The following is a 22,902-nucleotide window of genomic DNA, read 5'->3' as shown; positions in this document are numbered from 1 at the left end:
CACCTTCGTACTATTAAGCTGCTGGCTGCATTCAATTTGCGTCAAAAATTAAGCATCTATGTACACAGTATAATTCTATATATAGCATGCTGCCAAATTTTGTCCTTCACGAACGAAATTGTAGATAATCCCTAGACATCCATCGGGAGAATCCGCTGCAGCCATCTCATAACGCTCGCAACAGCATCGCTTGTTTCTCCCAGTACGTGTCTTGTCAATTCCGCAAATTGCTCGGGGACTCCCTGCTCTGAGCGGATGCCTGCAGCTGTCGGACCACCGAGCGTCTCCTTACTTAGCATCTGCATTAGATAGCCAGACCCACGTATGAGCAAGCGGCTGAGAATGTCACCGTCAATATGCATTTGAGATGGCTGAGGGTCCATCAGCCCGACTGTATTGCGCTGTCTTCTCCTCTTGGGAATGAATGGGCAAATCATAGGATCACGGATGCATAAGTCCTGCAGAAAGCGTAGAAGGCGCCACTCCTTCTCACCAATAGTCAAGAAACGATAAACTGTGCCATTCATCGCAGTACCATAGAATACCTGAGAAGTAGTGGAAAGGGGTGACTTATCAGAGCCAGAACTGAGCCTCATCACCGACGAGGGGAGGTGTGCTTCACACATAGCTGTGGGTAGCATCTTGTTGCTCTCTGTCACACCATTCTCCGTCAAAAGGCTCACCCGCCCACCTCTGCTGGAGCATAGAATAAGGTTCAGCTTTCCACCAATATAAACATGAGCGAGACCATCATGCTTTTGACGATCATAAGCATGGAGCGTTAGTTTGTCTTCTGTGGCCTTGAGCACCATAAGTGACTCCCTCGACGTGGTCATGTAGAGGTACGGCTCCCTGGCGGTTATGAGGACCGCCGGAGACAGGACGGAGTATCTAGCCGCTCGGACCCATCGAGTCTGCGAGAATTTTGGCTCCAGTGGCACAATTTCATGACCCGTCGATACCATTAAGGTGAACGCACCGTATGGTGCAATTGCGAAAACCGGACCCTCAAACTTGTGAATATATTTGACAGAGCATTCAATCCGCGACGGTTTCAATGGATCGCGGTATGCTTGTAAGAATATGACTCGGCCACGCTCTTGCTGATTTTTGCGAGAAGTGCCAATGACAATGAAGTGATATTCCTCGTCACCTTTCCTGGGCGTCCACTCCAGTATGCAGCTGATCTTCTCTCCTGCTGCACCTTGAGGTCGCCACGGCCGGGGATCGTCATCCAAAGGATTTTCGAGGGAATCGATAAGCGAGTGTTGCATGTCAGGGTCGACAAACTCGATGAAGGGCCGCGTGTAGCGCTTGATGGGGTCTGCGTCTGTGTCGTATTCTGTCTGGGAATAAACCACTATCAAGCTTTTAAGATGTCGTGAATAAGCTAGTCTGCTAGCGCTACCGGGCAAGTCGATCCTCCTTGGAACAGTCTTCGTCCCTTGCTCCAAGGTACATATCATGAGCTGTCCGTCGGCGACGCAGAAAAGCGTGTTGGAAAGCCCATCCATGTCTTGACTCCCAGAAATCGAGATAGAAAAGCTATGTATGCTTTTTGGGTGGTATGCAGGCTAAAGGGTGTTAGTATTAATGGTTGAATTGACGAGCTCATGATACTCACATTATTCTGGTCGGTGACCCATATTCTCTGAAGAGAGTAATCGGCTAGTCCGCTGTTGCAAGATGCTTGCCAGAACCCTTGTCCACAGGTCAACAATGCAAACTGCCCCTTTCCCTGCACTTTCACCGATGTATGGCCTAGCTGTTGCGGCGTTACCTGGGTTAATGCTGCATATCAATGTGATCAGCATAGGGAACACGAATGTGCGTGACAGATCAATCCTCACCAATGGGGGCGTCAGGGTTCTCCCTGTCAAGCAATAGCCCGAATGGAACCAGGATACCGCTTCGCAAACCGCATAGAATAGTGCACATTCTCGTTGAAACTTTATCGGCCTTTCTAATGACAGCAATACTATCAATGGCTCTCGATATGTCGTTCTCACTCCCGACGTTGACAGTGGCTTCCAGTAAGAAAGAGATGCTTTCGGAGATGCGATACACCAAGACCCTTCCGTTGCTCGTGCCTAGAAACAAAAATAGTGACGAGTCAAAATTCTCCATGGTCATACAAACCGGCTCATGTTGAATTAACAAGGGTGGAGCTAGATCAAGCAGCTGATGCTGGCCATCTGACGTGAGTTTCTTCACGTGAAGGTGTACTTCATCTTGTGTCCTAACAACAGCAGTGATGAGCGAGGCCGGTCCATCAACCGCAGCCACCGCAATAGTCTGGCCAGGATCGACCTCAAAGCGATAGCCCGGCATCTCTGGGGTTGTGCCAACGCAAATTGTTTTGTCTGTCACTTGTAAGATAGCTCCCAATACAGTGCATCCTGCTGCCAAGGTCTGTGTGCTAGAGTCAAGCCCGGACTCTGCCTCATCAATAGCACAAAGTTCTTCCCCAAAATCGGCAGGCAAGTACAATAAAAGTGAGGACATAGGGTCAGATGTTAGGACAAAAACACCTCCGGTCGTGCCGTCTGGCATGGACCATATATCTCTGGTTCCAGATAACTCCTCCAGCGCAACAATGAGCCCGATTTGTGCCTCAACTCCGTGCCGCAGCTCAACTACTGCACCTCGTGAGAACGAGGAAGCAGAGCAAACAAAAAGGCGATCGGTTGCGATATCCGAGGGCACCGTGTCCTCACTTTTCACAACAACGGAGTCGGTGACAGGGGTCCAGTTCATAAACTTCTGGACACACCGCGGATGGTCACGAGCTTTCTGGACAAAAAGCCCGCCATCACCTGTGGTGCCCGCTGCAAGGAGTAGGTCACCACCTTCGTAGCCAATATCCAGAATATCAAATGCTGCATCAACGTCACAGCACAGCTGGCCTAAATGTGCCTGATTCTCGAGCTCGCCGTCAGTGCCAATTCCCAAGTACGTAATTTCACCGTCTTCGCGACAGAGGTAAATGTCATCATGTTTCTGATTGTATAGCCAATTGCGCAACGGCCTCGCCCATCTGGTCCAGAGAGGGGACTTTTGAGATTCTTTCTCATAGACAGGGAGCGGGTATCTGCTGGGGAGTCTCTGAGGGTCAAGCTTATTTTGGTATACTGTTATCGATGTCGTCGTGACGAGCATGAATGAAGAAGTCTTAGTCAAGGGAATCAACATAGTAGGAAGCCTATCCTCCAGCGGCAATACTTTTTTGGTCACCCGTGGGGTGGCCTGGCGTAAAGACTCGTTCGCGTCCCATTCGTAACAAACAGCTTGTGTCAACTGATCTTGAGCAATCAATAGTAGTAGAGTGATCTTGTCCCCGTCTTCAGATTTGGGATACAGAAATTCCATGGCAATTATATCGCCGTCAACGCGGAAGAAGCGCTCCTACATAAGTGACACACAAGTTAGTCGCATTTCAGTATCTAGAAGTAATCAGAACATACCTCTGCTATAGGGTCAAGTCTGTTTTGGGTCATCTGTGCTTGAATTACCGGCGGCCGCTTCAAGACGAAGATCCCAAAATAGTCACTTGAAGCACTAACTGCTACCGCACGAGACCTGCAACAACTCTCAGCCTATGATCATCATGGGAAGGTTTCTCAAGAGGCATACCTTGGTTCCACAGCAATATTCCGGCCGAATCGTTCAAAAGCACTGACATCGTTCGGCAGCGGCCGACGATGGTAGACAAATTGACCACTCGCGTTCGAAAAGTACAAAAATACTAGCTCTTTCGAAGCAAGGCTAAGAACCAATATTTGTGGAGGAAGATCCTGGCGCAAGTCCGAGCTCGCGCGCAGTGTCGAATTGCTCGCTGCGAGCTTCATCTCCTCTTCCCAAGGCAATTCGGTGCTGACATTAATGACTTTTGCTGCCATGATACACGAGTCAAAGTCATTTTTGGTAGTGACCTCCTCCAGATGAACCCCAGATACTGCTTCTTTGATTTGCAAATGTCGCTCACCCACGAAGACGACATCGTTTTGGTCTTTGCTTCTGAGATGCGCAGGGAGAATCCATTGAATGATAGGACTTGATACTAGAGTATGCGACAATAGTCCGACTTTTGTCTGGGATGCAGAATGTATGCTTTCTGTCTCGATTTCCATCGAATCCCCACCTCCACCTGCAACGGTCGCTGAATTATTTGCGGCTAATCCTGCACCGCTTCCTGATGTAGCCATGATAGCTTCTCTGATTGACCGTGGAGAAAGAGGGCCCGTGAAATCAAAGAAAGTGGTCCCTTGCCAAACGAAAGGATGGCCAGAGGACACAAAATGAGTAGAAAGAGAGACGCGGAAAGAGAAAAGGAAAACGGAACGAAAGAGTAGAATAGCTGACCAACGGTGTCCGCAGCTGCTTTTCGACGGATATCGAGTCCTACTTCCGTGGAGTTGAAAAACTAGAGAAGAATGGGAGGGAAGGTCTCTCAAGGCTTTAACTCATGAATTCTCATGCTTGGAGTAGTATGAGAAAGCAATTTCATGTCAGGAAAGTGCTGAGACACCAGAGGCGAAGTGAAAACAGAGCGCAGTGCTACCATGCGAGAACAGATCAAAGAGAAATACCCTCTGTAGATTTAGACACCGCTATGCAAAACCGAAACCTAGTTGGAGCTTAAGCAAAATATAATCTGTGGAAGACTTGTCACAGGACAAAGGATTTGGGACTTACACCCTGGCAGTGATAACTTATGAAAACGCTTGCGGTGGTGCTAGCGATAAGTACTGAGATGGTTTCTCAAATTACCCAAACACCATATGGTTGTCCAGAAGCTTGTGTCTGACAACAAAACGTGTTCATGGGACATAGGCAGCGGGGAAGTAGTATGTCGAATTAAACACGATGGCCAGCAGTGGAACCCAAGCAGTTCGCGGGAAGGTCAATTGAATATGTTTGGTTTTAGTATGATGCCATCGGCCCACTATGAGTTTGCAGCATTGTCTGCAGCTATCTTTGTGAGCCAGCAGAATTGATTTTGAATAAGACCGTTTTAGTTGCCTGCGAATTAATCAACAGTGACCCGGTGACTCGTGAGAACCTCAGCCAGCCATGTAGGAAGTCTGGAGGGGCAGTGGATCGACCATCAAAGCCTCGCCTGCTCGTTCGGGCGGTCGGCCGGCGATACAGATCCAACCAAGCAAATCACACAGATCACGGGACACAGACCTGATGTGTGGCCTGAGGCGGCTACGCGTCCGTTTTGGGTTTGGCCATGGCCGCAATCACCTCCGGCTTTGCATATCGCCTATGCTATCCCATAGATATTTTGTTGCCTACATTGCGGTCCTGTCGGTGAATCTGGAGAAGCCAGGGCTGGACTGGTTCCCATAACCGGATTTTGAGATCCCCAAACGCAAGCTCTGATCTGGCGAAAGGCCCGTTCATCCGTTGCATCCAAGTATAGACCACACATTGTTAACGCTATACATCGGGATACAAATAAGAACTATATCGTCGAGTTGTTTCATTTGACCAAAATTTGGAATACGCAGGTTTTCACAGACAATTTCTTTGGAGTATACTGCCGCCTCAACGATGGATCAGCCATCTGAGAATAACGAACCAGAGCACATCACGGAGACAAATCTGGAAACAGAGCAGAAGTCCGCCGCCGAGGCCGAGGCCCTGGAGTCAGAGAAACTCAAGAATGCGGAGCTCGAAAATCTCAGAGCCGAAAAAGAAACGGCAATTCGCCAAGCATGCGACTTGCGTGATATTGATGCATTAGTCTCATACGCTACCTCAGAAGGTGGCTTCCTCAATGATGATGTCCGGCGAACAGCCTGTGAGCGCTACCTAATACCAATTATATACATTATCTGACGTTCGACAAGGGCCTATTCTTCTACAGTGTGATCGACGGGGACCCAAATTCGATTTCACAGGATGGGAACATCTACCTGCACATATTGACGAAGAACAAGTTCAGCTTGATGTGAACAGGTCGTTCGTCTACTACCCTGAATGTAAGTCATCCATTCAGTTATTTTGTCGATCGGTGGTGTCTAACTTGACCAGGCTCTGACCAGGAGCTCTCTATCAAGAAGGATGAGCTCTCCAAGTTGATCAAGCAAGTCCTGCGGTGCTTTCCCATGCTCTGCTACTTTCAGGGCTATCATGATATCGTTCAAGTCCTACTACTAGTGCTCGGTGGACAAAATAGCGCTGCTGCCGTGGCACAAATATCTCTTCTTCGGATAAGAGATTACATGTTGCCGTCCCTTTCGCCAGCGCTGAAACATCTAGAGCTGATCCCTGCGATCATTGAGAAGGCAGACCCTGCATTACGGCGTCACCTCGCCGAAATCAAACCATTCTTTGCACTCGCCGCAACTTTGACGATGTACTCTCACGACATCCAAGAATATAGCGGCATTGCACGCCTTTTCGATTTCCTGCTGGCCCAGGAACCAGTAGTCTCCATATACCTCTTTGCAGCCATCATTCTCTCCCGCAAGAAAGAATTGCTTGAATTTTCAGTCGATGAAACCGATATGCTGCATTTTACCCTGTCCAAGCTTCCAAATCCCTTGGATCTTGAGGGTTTGATATCCCGCGCGATGCAGCTTTTTGAAGCTCACCCGCCGGAAAGTCTGCCATTTGGAGCCTGGAAGCGCATTCCAGATTGCAGTGTGCTGAAATCTTCAAGGGATCTCGTCAGGATCCAAGGACCCGATGAAACAGTCGACCTCTTCGCGAAACAAGTACGGCATCTACGTTGGGAGGAGCGGAAGGAGAAGACCGTTGCTTTCTTGTGGTATCACAGACGGACAATCGGCTCTGTGGCTGTGACAATGTTCATTGGTGCTATGTCGTTCTGGATCAAGAAGAGGGGATTTGACAATACGATATGGGCGTATGTCAGTAGGTTCCATGGGGCTTTGCAGGCCCGAGGCTATCTTTAATCTTATGTGACCATTGGGAAAGATAGAAAAGCACCGGTTCAGAACTAAGGCCTGGGATTTTATGTACAAATATCAAAGACAGGTTATAAAAACATGCTAATAAGGAGAAATCAGTTTTACGAGACAAAGAACAGCTTCAGCACACAGAATAGACAGTAGAGGCGGACGCACAAAATGCGAAACACAGCCCGCGTCAGCCCGTGTTGAATAGATGGACAGTCTCCACATGGTGGCTAGTGCGTGGCTTTCCCGGCAGCCGCTGAGGTGTACTCTTGCATTCCCGCATCTCCCAGGAACCGAGAGCTCAACAACCACCCTTGAAAACTAACGTGAGCTGCCCAAGATGGCGAACCAGGGCTATGATGTGGTAGTGGACGTTGACGCCGAGGTAAGACTTCAATAACAGTTCGCATCTCCGATCGCAGTATACTAATATCATTTTCCAGGGCGATCTCGGCCATACCGACCTCCAAGAAGACCTCGAATTCCACCGTTCCAGTAAGCTAGCTGGCCTTGAGCACAACCACCACCTCATTCCAACGCACACCTACTTACCTCCCCTTCTCAGACTTCGAAAACGACCAACGCAACGCCAAAGCCCAACAAGACTCTGCCCCCTTCCTCGGCGGCGGTTCATCGCGCGGCCGTGACCGATCCCCCGGCGGCACCCCCTCCAAGCTCAACTGGTGGTCAATCCATTACTACTCGCAATTCTTCGATGTAGACACGAACGAAGTCCTCCGCCGCTGCGTCGCAGCCATCTACCCGCGCAGCAACTTCCTCGACGTCCTGGAAGGAAACCCGGACCTCTACGGACCCTTCTGGATCGCAACCACCGTCGTCGTCATCCTCTTCCTAACCGGTACCATCTCGCAATGGCTCTCCAACAATGACGATGAGCACTTCGAATACGATTTCACTTTGCTATCCGGCGCCGCAGGCTTGGTTTACGGATACACGGGCATCATCCCCATTGCGCTGTGGGGTGCGCTGAAGTGGTTCGGCAGCTCCAGCGCGGACTTAGTCGAGTCGTGGGCGCTCTATGGATACTCGAACCTGGTTTGGATTGCGGTCGCACTGGTTAGCTGGAGTCCTTTGACGGCGTTGAACTGGGCTCTGGTGGGTGTTGGCTTCGGGTGGACAGTCTTCTTCCTCCTGCGCAATCTGTACCCGGTTCTTAGTGCTACGGATGCGAAGGCTAGCAAAATCTTGCTGATTCTGGTCATTGTCCTACATGCTGGGTTTGCGTTGGCGATTAAGATCTTGTTCTTTGCGTAAGTGGTTCCCTGGCCCCTGCTCTGGTGTGTTATTCTCATGTGAGGAATTGTGACTAATATGGGCTTATGTGCAGACATGGAAGCCCCGTTTCGAAGAAGAACAAGGACCACGATGACGACGATGACCACGACGATGACAAGCGACGGATGTTTGGTGGCTGGTAAAAAGGTGCTAAGATGTCGGTGTTGGTATCGGTGTGGTTCCCTTCGGTTGTTATACTGTTCAGTTGCTGTCTTTCCCCCCAGGGGACCATGACATTTGCTCCGGCAGCATTATGTCATGTCATATCATGTGTCGACTTGCTGGTTTATGTTCTCAAGTGTTGTTATTTCTGATATCGTTCCCACTGTTTTGTCTGTTGAACGTTTCCCTTTCCACCAAGCCGTGCTGCATGTGTGTATGTGTATCTACTAAGAATGCGACGAGAGCTTTTTTTGAATTTTACAGGTTGTGCTTTGATTGCAACTTCTTCCCGAGGAGTCAACTATAGACATTTGACTTCGGCTATAAGTAATGATTCATCATTCCAACGCCATGTAGAAAATCTCCCACGTTGCAATCGTATCGTGACCCCAGCAGCACTTTTCCCCAGCAACGCAGAAAAACCGTAATAAGATAATCGTCTATTTGAGCTTCTTCTTGGGGCGGAGCTGGTTGGTGTGACCACACTTCTTCTTGCGGCAGTTGGTGGCACGGGGGGGAAGGCGGGCCTAATCGGGTTATCAATGTTAGTGGGGGAATTTTCGCTAGCCGGGACTCAAAAGAGGGGCGGGATCGAGTCGAGGGGTAAGGAAGTAGCATGGATGAATGGATGGACGTACGTAGCACTTGCGGCAGATGGACTTCTCGCAGTTGTACTTGGAGGCAAGAGCCTTAAGGGAGGGCTCGATGATACCACCACGCAGACGGAGGACCAGGTGAAGGGTGGACTCCTATAGTCGAGAAGATAACCCGTCAGTCAAACTATATCCCGGTGGATTGATGTCGCGTTGAATGCCGATAGTCGTGAAACGTCCATGAATGCGACCGTGCCGATGTTACTATTCCCCCTCCTCAGAACCTAGTTGCGTGTTGTGTCGCCCCCCACCGACCCGAATCGCATCATGTTCGTAACCGACTATCCGAGCAGACGAAATCGACGTATAAGATATTTCGCGGAACCGGTTCATTTCATACCTTCTGGATGTTGTAGTCGCTCAGGGTGCGGCCATCCTCAAGCTGCTTACCAGCGAAGATAAGACGCTGCTGATCCGGGGGGATACCCTCCTTGTCCTGGATCTTGGTCTTGACGTTGTCGATGGTGTCGCTCGACTCGACGTCGAGGGTAATGGTCTTACCCGTGAGGGTCTTGACGAAACTATTGATCGGGAAGAAGCCTGGGTCAGTTTCCTTGTTTCATTTCTCGATGATATATTCGTGCCATCTTTCGGATTTCGGGCTGGATTCGACGGGTGGTTTGCCAGGGAACTTGGAATCACCTACATCTGCACTGCAGAGACGCGGAAAAAACGACATGTTAGCTTGCGACTTCAAAGAACACGCATTTCGCATTCACGAACGAAAAAGGTATACGTACTGGCTGCGGTTTTCGTTGTTGCTGGCTGACGATCGGCTGACAAGGTCGGTCGGATGAGGCGATGTCAATTTCACGATTTCTCGCTTAGCAAAGGTGGAACGGACCGCACGTGATCAGGGTTTAGGGCAGTCCGGCCGCGTTCGGGGCCTCTCCGCAGTCTCCATAATTAGTCCGTAGACTACTACTACTTTTACATCATCCATTTAGCATCATCCATACGTTGGAGGCTGCCCGTGGTCCGTGGTCCGCGGTCCGCGTTTGGTTGTGTTTCTATGATGCTCGACCCGACATCTGTGTTCAATGATGCAAACCAGCCTTCCTTCAAATAATTTTGATTTGCAGGGAAAATACAACCTCAAGGACTAACAGTATAGGATGTTTCTATTCTTGATACTTATATACTACTTTAAAGACGGGACCCAATTGGCTCAGTTCCCTAGTATATATGATCGCCAAGCTCAATTTGAGTCACCATCCTCCAGCTCAGACATGCTCTCTTCATCATTGTCTGGATCCGCACTGGAGTCCCGAGTGAATTCCATGCCCATCGATCCAAAGTACTCAACCCGCCGCTGCTCTTCAAGCCACCGGTTGATTTTATTTTCTGCTTGTGATACAGCCCTAATCAATGTAGATAGGGAAACACCGGCTACCTTGGCAGCTGTCTCGTAGAATGACCTCGCAGTATCCGGAAGATCAGATTCGGTTCGATACCGCGTGTATGAGCATCCCGGCCGTGGAGTGTCCAGGTCATTATCTGCAATGACCTGTCTTGCTCTTAATTGGCTGGTGGACGCCTTGATCAATTCATCAAGAGCTTCCTCATCTGTCATGTCTGGAGTAGGAGCTGTGGTCTGGCTTTCTCCAGCACTTGGACCAGTCGGAAAGAGATCTGCGAGGGGATTTGATACTGGAACATTGTTCAGCACCGAGAAGGGGAAAATGTGGCATAATTCATACCTTTACTTGGATCGAGCCAGCTATTCTCGTACCAGTTCATATACTCGTCGAGCTGGGATGGTGTCATGCTGAAGACGTCTCTCTCAGTCACCAATATCTCCTTTCCCTTGCCAAGCTGACCCGCAGGCGTCTTCCGATTGTCATAATGTCTCTGTATTTGTGACCAAAGATTCCAGTCGATCACTTGCACTGTGGGCTCTTCAACAGTCGTGGGATATCTTTCAATATCGTCGAACGGGAACAGAAGCTTGGTAGTGATGACAACCAGAGCGACTAGTTGCAGCTCGGGCAGTTGGAGTGGTCTTCTCCTTCCAGATATGCTTGTAGGGTATTTAAAGTCGAACCCTAGAAGATGCTGCAACTTCTTTGCGGCCGGGTGAATATCCACTGCAAGTAGGTTAACGAATAGGAATGATTGAAGACGGGGGCGTCGCATACGAGGAAGCGCAAGTCTCTTGACATATTTATATAACAAGACTGGCCAGTTCAAAGATGGAAATTGCATGCTGAACTTGTTATGATAAAGCAGCAGAAGGTCTGAGACAGCTCCATGAAGGTGCTCGGCTTGGAGTAGCCTCTATCATATAGTCAGACACGACTATCAATTCCTCCTGACATATCATAGGCACTCACCGTGGTCTCAAGTATCGAAATGAACTCTTGTGGCAGTTTATCCCTCATCTCTCGAGGAATAATTTTTACAATCCTGATGAAAGGAACATCACCACGCATTACCATTCTAAACATTCACTTAGCCCTTGTAAGATCCAAAGTGGTTTATACTTGACTACTCACCCATAGAAATCCCCAACACCCACTGGAAGCCTCATTAACAGGGCGCCTAGATAGCACAAAGCAATGCTATCAATAAGGCGAGGCCATGTAGCCTGCCTTCCTCTGAACCTGGTGTCGTCGGATCCATCCAGCCCCGAGGTTACCTGCGAACTGAAGAACTCAGGCTCCTCGTCCTGTTCTGAAGGATCATTGATCTTCTCGGCGTACGTCTCCAATCGGAGTGCCCAAAGATCGCGAACGACAGACTATGCATGCATCAGTGAGCCGTTCATTAGTGGTTTCCCCAAGGGGGCTATGTCATGCATACCTCCAACTCGGACGGAAAGCCGCGCTGATGGACCAGCGCGTGACATTGCTTCCAGAGAATCAATTGGTAGACTTGCAGAAATAGACTATAAGCCTGGCGTCCCCGGTATGCTGCCCGATATTAGCCGATGTGGAGAGCGCGTCACCTCCAAACCATGATGGTAGTATGATGGTGGTGGTTGTAGTTATGGTAGGTTGGAGGCTCTCTTACTCTTTTGAGACTTCTCCGCTGCAGCCTTCTTTACGCGACTGGTCCGGCCTTGCGTGTTAAAGTCATCGGGATCCTCTTCGACTTGACGTCCCTACGCGACAGATGGAGAATGAGTGGGCTGATCGGTCGCGTGCGTAGAATGAGTGAGGGGCGGGAGAGAGGGGAAAGATCAGACCTCTTGTTGATGACCCCGCCTGCAGAACCAGAGGCCATTATCCAGATAATACCGTCGTTCACGGCACCCTTCCTGCCCGCAAACCCCTCGGGTGATGTACTCCATCCAGGGCAGCGCTCTTCATTCTTCCTTGTCCAAAGGTTGTGGAGGAACAGAAGGCCTGGGTCTTCCGGAGCGGGTCAGCGCAGCTACCAGAGATTTGTTACCAGTCAGATTTTTTCTACCGTTGATGCAGGACCCCGAAAAAGTAATATCCGCATGCGCCTTATCGCCCACTGCGTAGCCTTTAATTCTTGCGATAAGGTTGGTACTTCATTGTTTCCGTAGGTTTTATGCACGCGTGTCTCAGGATATCGGATCTACACTGGTACGCTGCTTATCTTGTCTACGAATGACATTTGGACATGACATGTTGGGAGAAAGGTAGTTAATTTTTTATTCGTCAAACTATCGTGAAAGTGCTGAACTCAAGAACTGTTTCTCTGACAAGGCAGGATTTATGCTGCCGAATTAACGTGACCATCATGGCCAGCTCAGCGTATACCCAAGGCTAAACAGACGGATATAAGAGTACGTGGCGCCGCAGCTGCCCAAAAGGCCGTATCATCCACCTGACCAAGGGCAAAGCCGAGCGAGGCTCTTCAAATACACCATGGATGACAGAGCAGTTAACGGTCCATAGACACAATAATTTAGTTGCCCTTGGGAGCCTCCTTGACATCCATGCAGACCTGCTCGCCCATGGAGGACAGGATGGTGACGTCTGGAAATGAGATTCGTCAGTAATCATGCCAACAGCCACTTATCCAAAATGGATGGGTGTTACTCACTGCAGTCCTTCTCCTCCTCGTGGAACATGCGGCGGATACGGTCGCCAACCTCACCCTCGGGAACCTTGACGTCGTCCTTGGTGTTACCGGCCTCGTCCATCAGGGAAAGGAAGTCGTCGTCAGTAACGTCAAGCTATATCCGTGTTAGCGGGTCAAGTTCATCAAGACCGTACATGTTCCGAACTACTCACGAGCTGGTATTCCTTGCGGTAGACGTTGGGGACATCCATGTTGTGGGTGGAGGGGGACAGATCCTCAAGCTTCTTCTGGGTGAAGATATCGATGGCAACGATGTGGACCTTGGCGTGACCGTGCTTGCCAGTCTTGGAGGTGGACATCTCAACGATCTTGCAGGGGCGGCCCTTGATGACAACGTGACCGTTCTTGCGCAGGGCAGAGCACTGCATGGGGTAGGTGGCCGAGGCGCCGGCATCGGCGGACTCGAAGGTCTCGTGCTATTGAGTGTGAATATTAGCAAACTAGCCCATGATCAAGATGATAGAGGATGGTCCAAGAGTGTAGCGAAATATGCAATGTCTGCAGGAACGAGGGGGGTTGGGTGGGGGGCAGCGATCGAGATGCGAGGCCCCGAAAACACCCAACCCAACCGAGCAAGCAGGACGAAGATAGGCCGCAACAGTGTAGACCGGGAAGTTCGCAGAAGGAGAGTTAGCACCTACCTCGTCAGCCATGGTGATGGATTTAGGGGGTATGAGGTAAAAAGTGAAAGGGAGAGGTGAGGAGGATGTTGGAATTGAGGAGGAGATTAGAGGAAAAGGAAGAGAAAAAAGCGAAGGAAGGACGAAGAGGGGGACACAGGCGAAAAGAAATCGACAAATGGACTGCGAAAAAAAGGCACTGGTTGTGGCGGGGTTTTGTGGTCGCTAGTCCCAGTCCGGTCTAGTCTCGGACAAACCACGTCCGCGGTTGCTGCAGTGCGCCGTAGCATCTCGGCCTGCTATTCCACGTATACTCCTAACGACTATAGTAATACTTAGTAGCTATCTACTCTTTATCCTCCCGTCGATAAGTATCAGCCTGGCCTCGGCCTTACCTTCGTCTTCTCGAATGTACGCGGCCGTATAATATCTCCCAGTACCCACCTGTGTTCTGGGAGAACTTCCCTCACCTCACCACCTCACCCCTCGATGAACCCGGGGAGCTCTCCGCTATCCGCACGCTTCTCCGTGTCGGCCTCCCAAGATGTGGCTAGACCGCATTTCGGGTCATGCGACGCCCTCCGGTCCCCAATTCGATAGTCGCAGCAGCTCTCCCTTGCCTCGAAGGACCTCATCTCGCTTGGCTCCGACTCCGAACAATCGCCCCGCTTCCAGTCGCCAAGGTTCGGCGTTGTCTCTCCTGTCGACTCCGAACGACTCGTCTACATCCCTCTCCGCGACTGCGCGTGAAGGTTCCTCGCCAAAACCAAGTGCTACGAGACCACGCCCATCCGATGTTGCTGATCCGCTCGAGGTCTTGAATGGGATCATTGGAAAACAAGGCAAAACAAGAGACAGCTCTCCAGCGTCCGTCGCGGAAGTGAAACCCTCGGAGCTTGTGGAGGACATTGATTTTCATGGACTCAGCCTGGAAGACTTTATCGCGGAAGAAGAACAACCTAGAAGAGCCTGGCAAAGTGATGTCGGCGCCCAGACCATCCAGCAGTTCGAGAAGGAAAGGGACAAATTTCAGGACCTGCACTCGGCAATCACTGGCTGCGATGACGTCTCCAAGTCAGTTGAAATGTACTTGAATGACTTTCAGAATGAATTGGGAGCTGTATCAGCAGAAATAGAGAGTTTGCAGTCTCGTTCGATACTACTGAATGCGATGCTAGAGAACCGACGGAATGTTGAACAGCTGCTTGGACCTGCTGTGGAGGAAATCAGCTTGTCTCCGAAGACCGTCCGATTAGTGGCGGAGGGACCTATTGATGAGAACTGGGTCAAGGCTCTGAATGAGATCGAGACTCGGACGGCTAGCATCGAAGCCAAGGCCTCAGGCACCAATAGTAGCAAGTCTATCGAAGATGTGCGGCCTCTGCTGGGTGATATCAAGAAGAAGGTACTGCTTCCGGTATAAATTTACTTTACAGATTGACTAACAGACATGCAGGCAGTGGAGCGGATCCGGGACTACCTGGTGTCTCAAATTCGAGCCCTGCGATCTCCGAACATCAATGCACAGATCATCCAGCAGCAGCGACTGGTTAAGTTCAAGGACTTGTACGGCTACATATCACGAGCCCACCCCACTCTCACGGGAGAAATCACCCAGGCCTACATCAACACGATGCGATGGTATTACCTGTCGCATTTCACAAGGTATCACCAAGCACTCGAAAAAATCAAGGTCTATCCGAGCGATCGGAATGAGGTATTAGGAGGGGATCCATCCTCACATAAAACAGGTGTGTTTGGGCTTACTGCTCAGTGCATCATTTGACTGATACTGACTGGCACAGGTAATATTGTTCCCGGCGGCCGAGCTGGTTCTGCGGCGCACGACCCCTTCTCTCTCGGCAGGAGAGTCGACATACTTAGGGCAGGTAATCAGATGGCAATATCTTCCTACTTGGCAGAGGAGGACAATGCTTTCCACGGACTCGAAGTCCCTTTCCGAAACTTCAACCTTGCTCTCCTCGATAATGTTTCCGCCGAATACTCGTTCATGACCGAGATGTTCTCCACATTGGGCTTCCAACAGATATCTCGCAAGGCCGTTGAGATCTTCGAACCAGTCTTCACCCTTGGGCAGGCCCTGACCAAGCACCTGATCGAGCAGACTACAGATGCGCTCGGAGTTCTGATCTGCGTGCGATTGAACCAGCAAGCCGCTTTCGAATTGCAGCGGCGCAAGGTACCGGTGGCCGACTCCTATGTCAACGGAACAAACATGCAATTGTGGCCTCGGTTCCAAGTCATCATGGACACGCAGTGCGAGTCATTGAAACGGGTAGCAGCGAACACCGGCCGTAGTGCGGTCTCCGCATTGTCTCTTGCTGGAGGAGACGATCTCAACAAGTCATCCGCACCTCATTTTCTCACTCAGCGTTTTGGACAACTTCTCCACGGCATTCTGGTGCTGAGCAGTGAAGCCGGGGATGACGAGCCAGTGGCCAATAGTCTGGGCCGATTGACCACAGAGTTTGACAATCTTCTAGCGAAGCTTAGCCGGATTGGCGGCGATGCCAAACGGAGGGAGAGGTTTCTTTACAATAATTATTCGCTTGTTCTGGCTATTATTAGTGTAAGTCGATTGATCCGCTGCGGATGCTGATGCTGACGGACGCAGGATACCCATGGCAAACTAGCCACCGAACAGAAACAGGTACGTGCCACATTGCCAGTTCAAAGGATTGAACTAACAGCGTGCAGCATTTGGAAGACATGCTCAAGAACGTAGGCAAGCGTGGCTAATCGATAGACATTCTTCAACAGACCCGCTGGGTTGGTCTGAATCTGCCACTGTATATTTCATAGCTTGAGATGGCACGCCCAAATAGTCTACTGTACGATAATATGATCCATAGAAGCGACCACCCCATATATAGTTAGAACATAAAGTATTCAATCAGATACCCCTGAATCAGCATACGAAAACCATGTTCCAATCTTCACCAACCAAGTATTGGGCCAGGAACATCTCCGAAGATAACGATAATAGCAGAGCTTATCGGCATCGGCACCGACGCCGACTCCGCCCGTCGTGGGGAACAACCACCACTCAAATGCTCCTCCTCACCCCAACAACCCACCTCCCGTACAATGCAGGCATTGTCTAAATGATCCCACGGAGTCACTTAATTATTATGGCCACCCGTATCCTCCGTTCCATTCCCAATGGCCGTCTCCTATCGCGGCGCGCCTTCTCCAGCACTGCCGCCTCCAGGGCCGACGTCACACATGCAGTAACCAATCCCTACCAAAACCATCTACCTGCATTCTTGCAACAAATACAAACAGCAATCTAACACGTCACTGTCAAGGTTATAGGCGCAGGGGTCGTCGGACTGGCAGTTGCGCGTCAACTAGCCATGAAAGAGGGCACATCGACGATTCTACTAGAGAGACATGACGCGCCGGGGACGGAGACGAGTAGTCGCAATTCAGAGGTAGCATTCCAGACCTAATTACGCCTATACAATTATCTCCTCAAAAGATACTATAATGCTAAGCAATACCTTTGGAAATAGGTCATCCACGCAGGCCTCTACTACGGCGCCGACACCCTCAAAACCTCCCTCTGCATCAAAGGCAAAGAGCTCCTGTACGCACTCTGCGCCCAACACAACATCCCGCACCGCAACACCAAAAAATGGATCGTCGCCCAAACCCCAGAACAATGGGAAGCATGTCTGCGCGTGCACGAACACGCCAAACGCATCGGCGTCCCCACACGCATCCTAGGCCAGGAAGAAGCACAGCGGCGCGAACCCGAAGTGCGCGCCCTGGCCGGCATCGTGGAGAGCCCGACAACCGGCATCATCGACAGCCATTCCCTAATGACCTACCTACAAGGAGATTTCGAAGATCGCGGCGGAGACTGCGCGTTCATGACGCAAGTGACGGGCATCGAACCCCTCCCTGCTAGTGAGGGTGGCGGATACCGGATCAGCGCTGTGTCAGCAGACGGGAGTGAGACGACCATCACAGCGGAGACAGTGATAAACAGTGCAGGAAATGGGGCCTGTGCGATCAATAACATGGTGATGCCGGCTGAGCGGCATCGAAAAGCTTATTTCGCCAAGGGGACGTATTTCTCTTACTCGGCTTCAACGCCGAAGACCTCGGTGTTGGTGTATCCGACTACGTTGCCGGGAACGGGCGGGCTAGGGACCCATTTGACCCTTGATATGGGCGGCAGGATCCGGTTTGGGCCGGATGTCGAATGGGTGGAGGATCCGAGTGATTTGAGGCCGAGTCCGGCAAGGTTGCAGCAGGCGTTGCCGGAGATCAGGGCGTATTTGCCTAATGTGGATGTTGAGGCGATTGATTTGGATTATTGTGGGATTCGGCCGAAGTTGGGGAAGGGAGGGGCGGTGAATACGGGGAAAGGGTTTCAGGATTTTGTGATTCAAGAGGAGGAAGGGTTTCCTGGGTTTGTGAATTTGTTGGGCATTGAGAGTCCTGGATTGACGAGTTGTTTGGCCATTGGGGAGAGGGTAAGGGATATTTTGTATGCTTAGATAGTTACTACTACTTTTATGTACATAGTAGATGCAGACTTTGGGTTGCGTACATACTAGTCGGAGAATATACATAGTTTGTATATCGGAGTGGAGCATGAGTGTGTGAAACACGCAGACAAAGAATACCACACAAAGTAAAGACAAGCCTGCAAGGCGAACTTGGCAGTCCATCATCGAACAAAAGACCTCAGACCACACATAACCAAGGTCGATCAAGTCTTGTTCCGCAGGCTTAGCATGGCTGGAACACCATCAAGGACGACGCGTTGGACTCCACCTATGATTAAGCTTCCCCATCGGCTACGTCAAGACTTGTGGCAGATAGATACATACCCTTCAGACATAGCATATTTCGCACAGTATTGTAAGTAGAAACAAATATTCTTATTTGAGGGAGAAGAGTGTACCTGAATTGATAGATCACATCCAATTTCTATTTTAGTCAAATATAGTAGAATGATGGGGGAGCCCAAATATGAAAGAATCTAGAATGAACAATCAGCGAGGAGTTACCCAATACGGAAGGGGCGGGTAGTTGGGTTGTTCGCCACGCCTTTTTGCCAGCAGATCCCCGATCCCCTCAAAAGTCCAGACCCGGACTTGGTTACGCGTGTTCGATGCTCTGAGTACTTATATGATATGGTATTCTTTCCTTGGTCATTTTTGTAGTTCGATCTATATTATCATGATTTGCTTTACTACGTGAGAGATTGAATTGGTTTACTCCGTATATCTTTACTTACTTTATACTTCTCTCTTCACCTATATTTCCTTTATCTTAAGTACTACATCTACTGCTATCTATATCATATATACTACACACTTATCCACAATGACCACCCATCTACACCAACCACCACATCAGCACTCACACACATCCTATAACCCCTACCACCCCTACACCATCCCCAACCACACCCACACCCACACCCAAACCAAGAAACAACGCTCACGTTCAAACCGACGCCAACGCCAACACCCCACCCATTCTTCTTCATCCTCATCCAAAAGCAGCAACAGCAACCGCTGCTTCACTTGGCTGCTCCTCCCCCGACAAAGCAACACACACATCGCCAAAAACCGCTCTTCATTCAGCAGCTACCGGCGAGCACCATGCAAGATCGCGAACCAGCGGGTGCTAGGCGTAGGAACCGTGCAGCTCCGGGTGCAACGGGCACCAGACGATCCGCGCACGAATACCCTTGTGCTGCATGACGTGCTGCATATGCCAAATGCCAGGTGTAATGGGATTAGTGTGGCGAAGTATACGGGAGAGAGTGAGGAGGAGACGGCGTCAGAGGGGGGCAGTAGTGCTGGGGAGAGGGCGGTTGTGGAAGAGGCTGAGAATGGGGGTGTTGTGAAGGTGAAGAGTGAGAGGGAAGATGGGGAGGGGTTGTGGTTTGCGAGGGGGAGGAATTCGAATAATGAAGGTGGGGATGATGGGTTGAGGGTTGTCTTGGCGGGGGAGAGGAAGGATGATGATGGTGCTGGTGGGGAGGGTGATGGTAAAGGGATCATGGGGGTGGTTGCGTCGAAGGAGGAATTGGAGATGTTGAATGAGAGGGTTAGGAATCGGTCGTGGGTATAAATCAGTACCCTATTTGTGGGTTATTATATTGTACATAGATTGGTATACATCATGTCGGATTCATAAATGAGATCGTAACGCAGTTGATGGCATCAGTTCTGGTGTAGTGGTCATTCCACATCCATTAGCACATCGCTCATGATATGCAGCACATACGAAAACTTTCGTACGCTCCACTTTCCCGTATCCTTTAGCAGTCCTGCGTAGTCGAGTAAAACGCGGCGGGCTGCTTGATAGCCTCCCTGGATGGGAACACCGCGTAGGTATATCGTGCCGCCGTTCCGAATAAAAATCATCGCAGGTTCTTCAGACGGCGGAAAAGATTGGCCTTCTTGAGGCTCCATGAAGCTGGTGAACCCCTCAGTGCCCACCTTTTGCCAATCAATATCATCGAAAAGCTCGATGGAGTGTCCGCCTTGCTGCATCTCAGAGGTACTTGGAACCATGAAGACGTAAAGACCCAGCACTAGTGCTGCGTAGAAAAGGGAGAATACAGAATGGAACATTGTATGGTCTGATGCCTTCCTATTCGTCATGGCTCGGTAGATGTGTGCTGCATGCAAGCAAGCTCGTCTGGCAGCCGGTGTTTGTGACCATGCTGCAATGTCATCGAGTGCTTTTCGGGCAGGGCCTGGGCCAGAACGGCCAGCTGCCATGTCGAAGATTTGGGTGTCTGCTGTTAGCGTCATGCACATATTGTGCCACATGACGGCTGCGTTTGGATTGAGTCGGTCCAGCACATCGCCATATTTGCTTGTTAGCTGGAGCTGAAGTGATGGCAGACATCTTGCACGCCCGTCCATGGCATATGTATTGCAGGGGGCGAAGGGGTAGCTGGCACGATTCGAAAGGAGTCGATAGTATGCCTCTGAAAGCCTCGACTGAACCATTGCTAGTACTGCATACATGCAGAAATCATCTATCGGGCTGCGAAGTGTTGGAATGTCGACATTCTCCGATGGCATCAGTATCGTAGGCATCAAGCTGACTTTGTCGCTACCGCTTAGCTGCATCCAGCGTGTGGAAGATGTAGCTCGGAAGAGCGCTTCATTACACGGCAGTATCAGTTGGACAGAGTCTGGCACGATAATCGGACTCGTAGACATGAACGATGAGTACCAAGAGTCGAGCAGCAGTAGTCCAGTTATAAGCCTGTGATGTCAGCAAATGCTCTTCTGAATGATTGTTCAACTCACCGTTTTACTGATTCTACCTTGCTCCAGGCTTTCCACCGAGTCTCAGTATTAGGGACGGCGTCGAACAGGTGCGTGTCAAGCACCTGCCCTTCCCTAGCTGCGAAGAGTCCGTGCCGCTGTGCGATCTATAAGTGTGTCAGCCGTATTCTAAGGTTCTGATTGAAGGGCATACCGATATGAGATTAACATAGAGCATTTGGCACTTTTCAAGATGTTCTTTTTCCTACAGAAATTAGTATAACTCAGTTTCTTTCTCGATTAAAACTTACTCCTGTCATGGCAGCCAAATTCAAAAACAGAAATGCAGCTGCAAAAGTAGACACGGTGGACAAAGAACCCTCGACTCCAACTGAACACTTGGCTAATTCAGCTGTAATACTTCCAAGCATGGACTACAGCATATTAGCAACGCACACTGCATATAAGACCTGATCATACCGAGAAGTTGTTGACAACGAAGCTTAACGTGCCTTTGGTTCCCAACAGGACCATGCCAATGAGACACATGGCATAGAGCAAGGATGGACGGGCGTCTTTTGCAGAGAATGTTGGGATGTGGATAAACGGCACCAGTGGGTGAAAGTCGCGGAAGAACAGATCTAGTGCCATATCCAGAATTTCCGCAGGAGGAAAATTAGTATTGCGATGTGGTTGGGTAAAGGGCGAGACTGCAGTAGCCTCCGAGGAACGCATCTGAGATTGACCTTGGCTTTGGTTGAACATTGTGTAAAGACGCTGCCTGCATTCTTCATCGACGCCGTACCTCGACCCCTGCAGATAACCCGACGGGGCGCTGGAAGAGTGGGTTGGCCTGAAAGCGAACACATTGTGCTGTTCGCTGTAGACTACATCATGCCATAAGCTGTTCATGAGCCGCCCAGTGTTGTTGGATGGAGCAAGCCAATAGCGCTGAACACGGGCAAACCGTTCAGTTGGAATACTACTTCCAGAGCACAAGCTCATGCTATCAATAGATGGTCGTGGTTGCTCCGAAGAAGCAACGGCCTCCCCTAACATGCCGAGATTAGAATTCCCCCTGAGGTCGACTGATCCTTGCTGTGAGATCGAGTCCCCTTGCGGTTCCAGCCAGAATTGCAGTATGTCGTTATGCAATGGATCAAGAACTGTCCCTCTGTAGCATTGCTGGTCCGGAACAGGCACGTCATTCCAGCCAAAGTAACCTTGATGCTCATTTGTCACGATCTGATTAGATACTGGTTCAGTGCGAGGTTGATGAGCAGATACGTTGGCAAGAAAGTCCAAGGAAGTCGACTGCTGATCGAGAGCCGCGGACAAGGTAAAATTGTGAGGTGCCGACGAACCATGCTGGAGCGGGCGAGCACTCTCCGCACCCATACCAAGGACGTAGTTCTGATTCCCCGCTGTCATAGTTGATGGTCGATGAGCAGGAGCTTGATTAGTAGGCGTGGCAGGAATACCAGCACCTGGTCCAACCGCTGCATTGGCAGCTGGTTGATTATGACCCCTGGCATGGCGGCTTAGGACATCACTGCAACAGTGTTAGCGCGTGCAGGAGTGAAAATAGTCACAGCTTCAATACCTTCGTGAAAATCGCTTATGACAGACACTACATTCATAGGGCTTCTCCTTGGTATCTACCAGACGTCAGCAGGATGCAGCCATATGCAGGTCGGTTGACTTACGTGAGCGTTCGTGGCGCTTGAAATGCTCCGTTTTCTTGAACCGTCGATCGCATATGGTGCACTTTCGCAACACCATTATGGTATTCTTGAGGCTTTTGGCAGAATTGAAGAACTAAGCAGTTGATATTTAGCTGGACATGGTGTGGTCGGCTCTCGCCATTTCTTAGAAGAAGAAGAAGAGGATCCGTGATGTGAGGGGAGTG

The 22,902-nt window shown here is 50.2% G+C and overlaps 10 protein-coding genes across 10 annotated transcripts; 5 read left to right on the top strand and 5 right to left on the bottom strand.

The window, feature by feature from the left end:
• Positions 1-19: 19 nt before the first annotated feature.
• Positions 20-4,403, bottom strand: thtA. The gene is made up of 5 exons (XM_025537567.1): positions 3,634-4,403; positions 3,465-3,579; positions 1,851-3,405; positions 1,625-1,791; positions 20-1,574 (listed from the first exon to the last, which is right to left on the bottom strand). The coding sequence occupies exons 1-5, from the start codon at positions 4,203-4,205 to the stop codon at positions 132-134; spliced, it is 3,852 nt and encodes a 1,283-aa protein (XP_025393327.1). The 5' UTR covers positions 4,206-4,403; the 3' UTR covers positions 20-131.
• An 884-nt stretch (positions 4,404-5,287) lies between these two features.
• On the top strand, positions 5,288-7,036 carry BO83DRAFT_413272 (TBC domain-containing protein). Its single transcript, XM_025534470.1, has 3 exons — positions 5,288-5,809; positions 5,859-5,990; positions 6,043-7,036. Exons 1-3 carry the CDS (start codon positions 5,560-5,562, stop codon positions 6,927-6,929), a joined length of 1,269 nt encoding a protein of 422 aa, XP_025393326.1. The 5' UTR covers positions 5,288-5,559; the 3' UTR covers positions 6,930-7,036.
• A 189-nt stretch (positions 7,037-7,225) lies between these two features.
• Positions 7,226-8,661, top strand: BO83DRAFT_351591 (Yip1 family protein). The gene is made up of 4 exons (XM_025528949.1): positions 7,226-7,317; positions 7,376-7,427; positions 7,498-8,203; positions 8,281-8,661. The coding sequence occupies exons 1-4, from the start codon at positions 7,273-7,275 to the stop codon at positions 8,369-8,371; spliced, it is 894 nt and encodes a 297-aa protein (XP_025393325.1). The 5' UTR covers positions 7,226-7,272; the 3' UTR covers positions 8,372-8,661.
• A 175-nt stretch (positions 8,662-8,836) lies between these two features.
• BO83DRAFT_374158 (uncharacterized protein) lies at positions 8,837-9,462 on the top strand. The gene has a single exon (XM_025530125.1). The coding sequence runs from the start codon at positions 8,933-8,935 to the stop codon at positions 9,143-9,145; it is 213 nt and encodes a 70-aa protein (XP_025393324.1). The 5' UTR covers positions 8,837-8,932; the 3' UTR covers positions 9,146-9,462.
• On the bottom strand, positions 9,384-9,722 carry BO83DRAFT_404725 (ubiquitin-domain-containing protein; the record flags this gene model as incomplete). The annotated part of the gene is made up of 2 exons (XM_025533740.1): positions 9,384-9,583; positions 9,686-9,722. Coding segments are annotated over 2 exons (237 nt in total), but the record flags the coding sequence as incomplete, so codon positions are not given.
• Positions 9,723-10,121: 399 nt separating this feature from the next.
• BO83DRAFT_328622 (TFIIB-type zinc finger domain-containing protein) lies at positions 10,122-12,415 on the bottom strand. Its single transcript, XM_025528168.1, has 8 exons — positions 12,231-12,415; positions 12,056-12,146; positions 11,846-11,955; positions 11,539-11,783; positions 11,377-11,482; positions 11,182-11,320; positions 10,744-11,130; positions 10,122-10,693 (listed from the first exon to the last, which is right to left on the bottom strand). The coding sequence occupies exons 1-8, from the start codon at positions 12,333-12,335 to the stop codon at positions 10,242-10,244; spliced, it is 1,635 nt and encodes a 544-aa protein (XP_025393322.1). The 5' UTR covers positions 12,336-12,415; the 3' UTR covers positions 10,122-10,241.
• A 225-nt stretch (positions 12,416-12,640) lies between these two features.
• BO83DRAFT_374156 (Eukaryotic translation initiation factor eIF-5A) lies at positions 12,641-13,801 on the bottom strand. The gene is made up of 4 exons (XM_025530124.1): positions 13,741-13,801; positions 13,252-13,515; positions 13,061-13,193; positions 12,641-12,993 (listed from the first exon to the last, which is right to left on the bottom strand). The coding sequence occupies exons 1-4, from the start codon at positions 13,750-13,752 to the stop codon at positions 12,923-12,925; spliced, it is 480 nt and encodes a 159-aa protein (XP_025393321.1). The 5' UTR covers positions 13,753-13,801; the 3' UTR covers positions 12,641-12,922.
• Positions 13,802-14,263: 462 nt separating this feature from the next.
• Positions 14,264-18,248, top strand: BO83DRAFT_302793 (putative GARP complex subunit (Sac2); the record flags this gene model as incomplete). Its single annotated transcript, XM_025527163.1, has 8 exons — positions 14,264-15,124; positions 15,176-15,470; positions 15,525-16,309; positions 16,355-16,431; positions 16,834-16,881; positions 16,937-16,970; positions 17,049-17,174; positions 17,256-18,248. 8 exons carry the CDS (start codon positions 14,264-14,266, stop codon positions 18,246-18,248), a joined length of 3,219 nt encoding a protein of 1,072 aa, XP_025393320.1.
• Positions 18,249-18,943: 695 nt separating this feature from the next.
• Positions 18,944-19,839, top strand: BO83DRAFT_433345 (uncharacterized protein; the record flags this gene model as incomplete). The annotated part of the gene is made up of 1 exon (XM_025535678.1): positions 18,944-19,839. Exon 1 carries the CDS (start codon positions 19,084-19,086, stop codon positions 19,837-19,839), a length of 756 nt encoding a protein of 251 aa, XP_025393319.1. The 5' UTR covers positions 18,944-19,083.
• A 19-nt stretch (positions 19,840-19,858) lies between these two features.
• BO83DRAFT_351579 (FTFMHR domain-containing protein) lies at positions 19,859-22,844 on the bottom strand. Its single transcript, XM_025528948.1, has 7 exons — positions 22,700-22,844; positions 22,597-22,651; positions 21,474-22,545; positions 21,305-21,427; positions 21,208-21,258; positions 21,036-21,160; positions 19,859-20,991 (listed from the first exon to the last, which is right to left on the bottom strand). Exons 1-7 carry the CDS (start codon positions 22,773-22,775, stop codon positions 19,950-19,952), a joined length of 2,544 nt encoding a protein of 847 aa, XP_025393318.1. The 5' UTR covers positions 22,776-22,844; the 3' UTR covers positions 19,859-19,949.
• Between the last annotated feature and the right edge of the window lie 58 nt (positions 22,845-22,902).

This window comes from Aspergillus eucalypticola (genome assembly GCF_003184535.1).
Source record: "Aspergillus eucalypticola CBS 122712 chromosome Unknown BO83scaffold_1, whole genome shotgun sequence".
Lineage (NCBI taxonomy): Eukaryota > Fungi > Ascomycota > Eurotiomycetes > Eurotiales > Aspergillaceae > Aspergillus > Aspergillus eucalypticola.
Note: the sequence above shows the minus strand (reverse complement) of the source record. Positions and strands in the feature narration are given on the sequence as shown.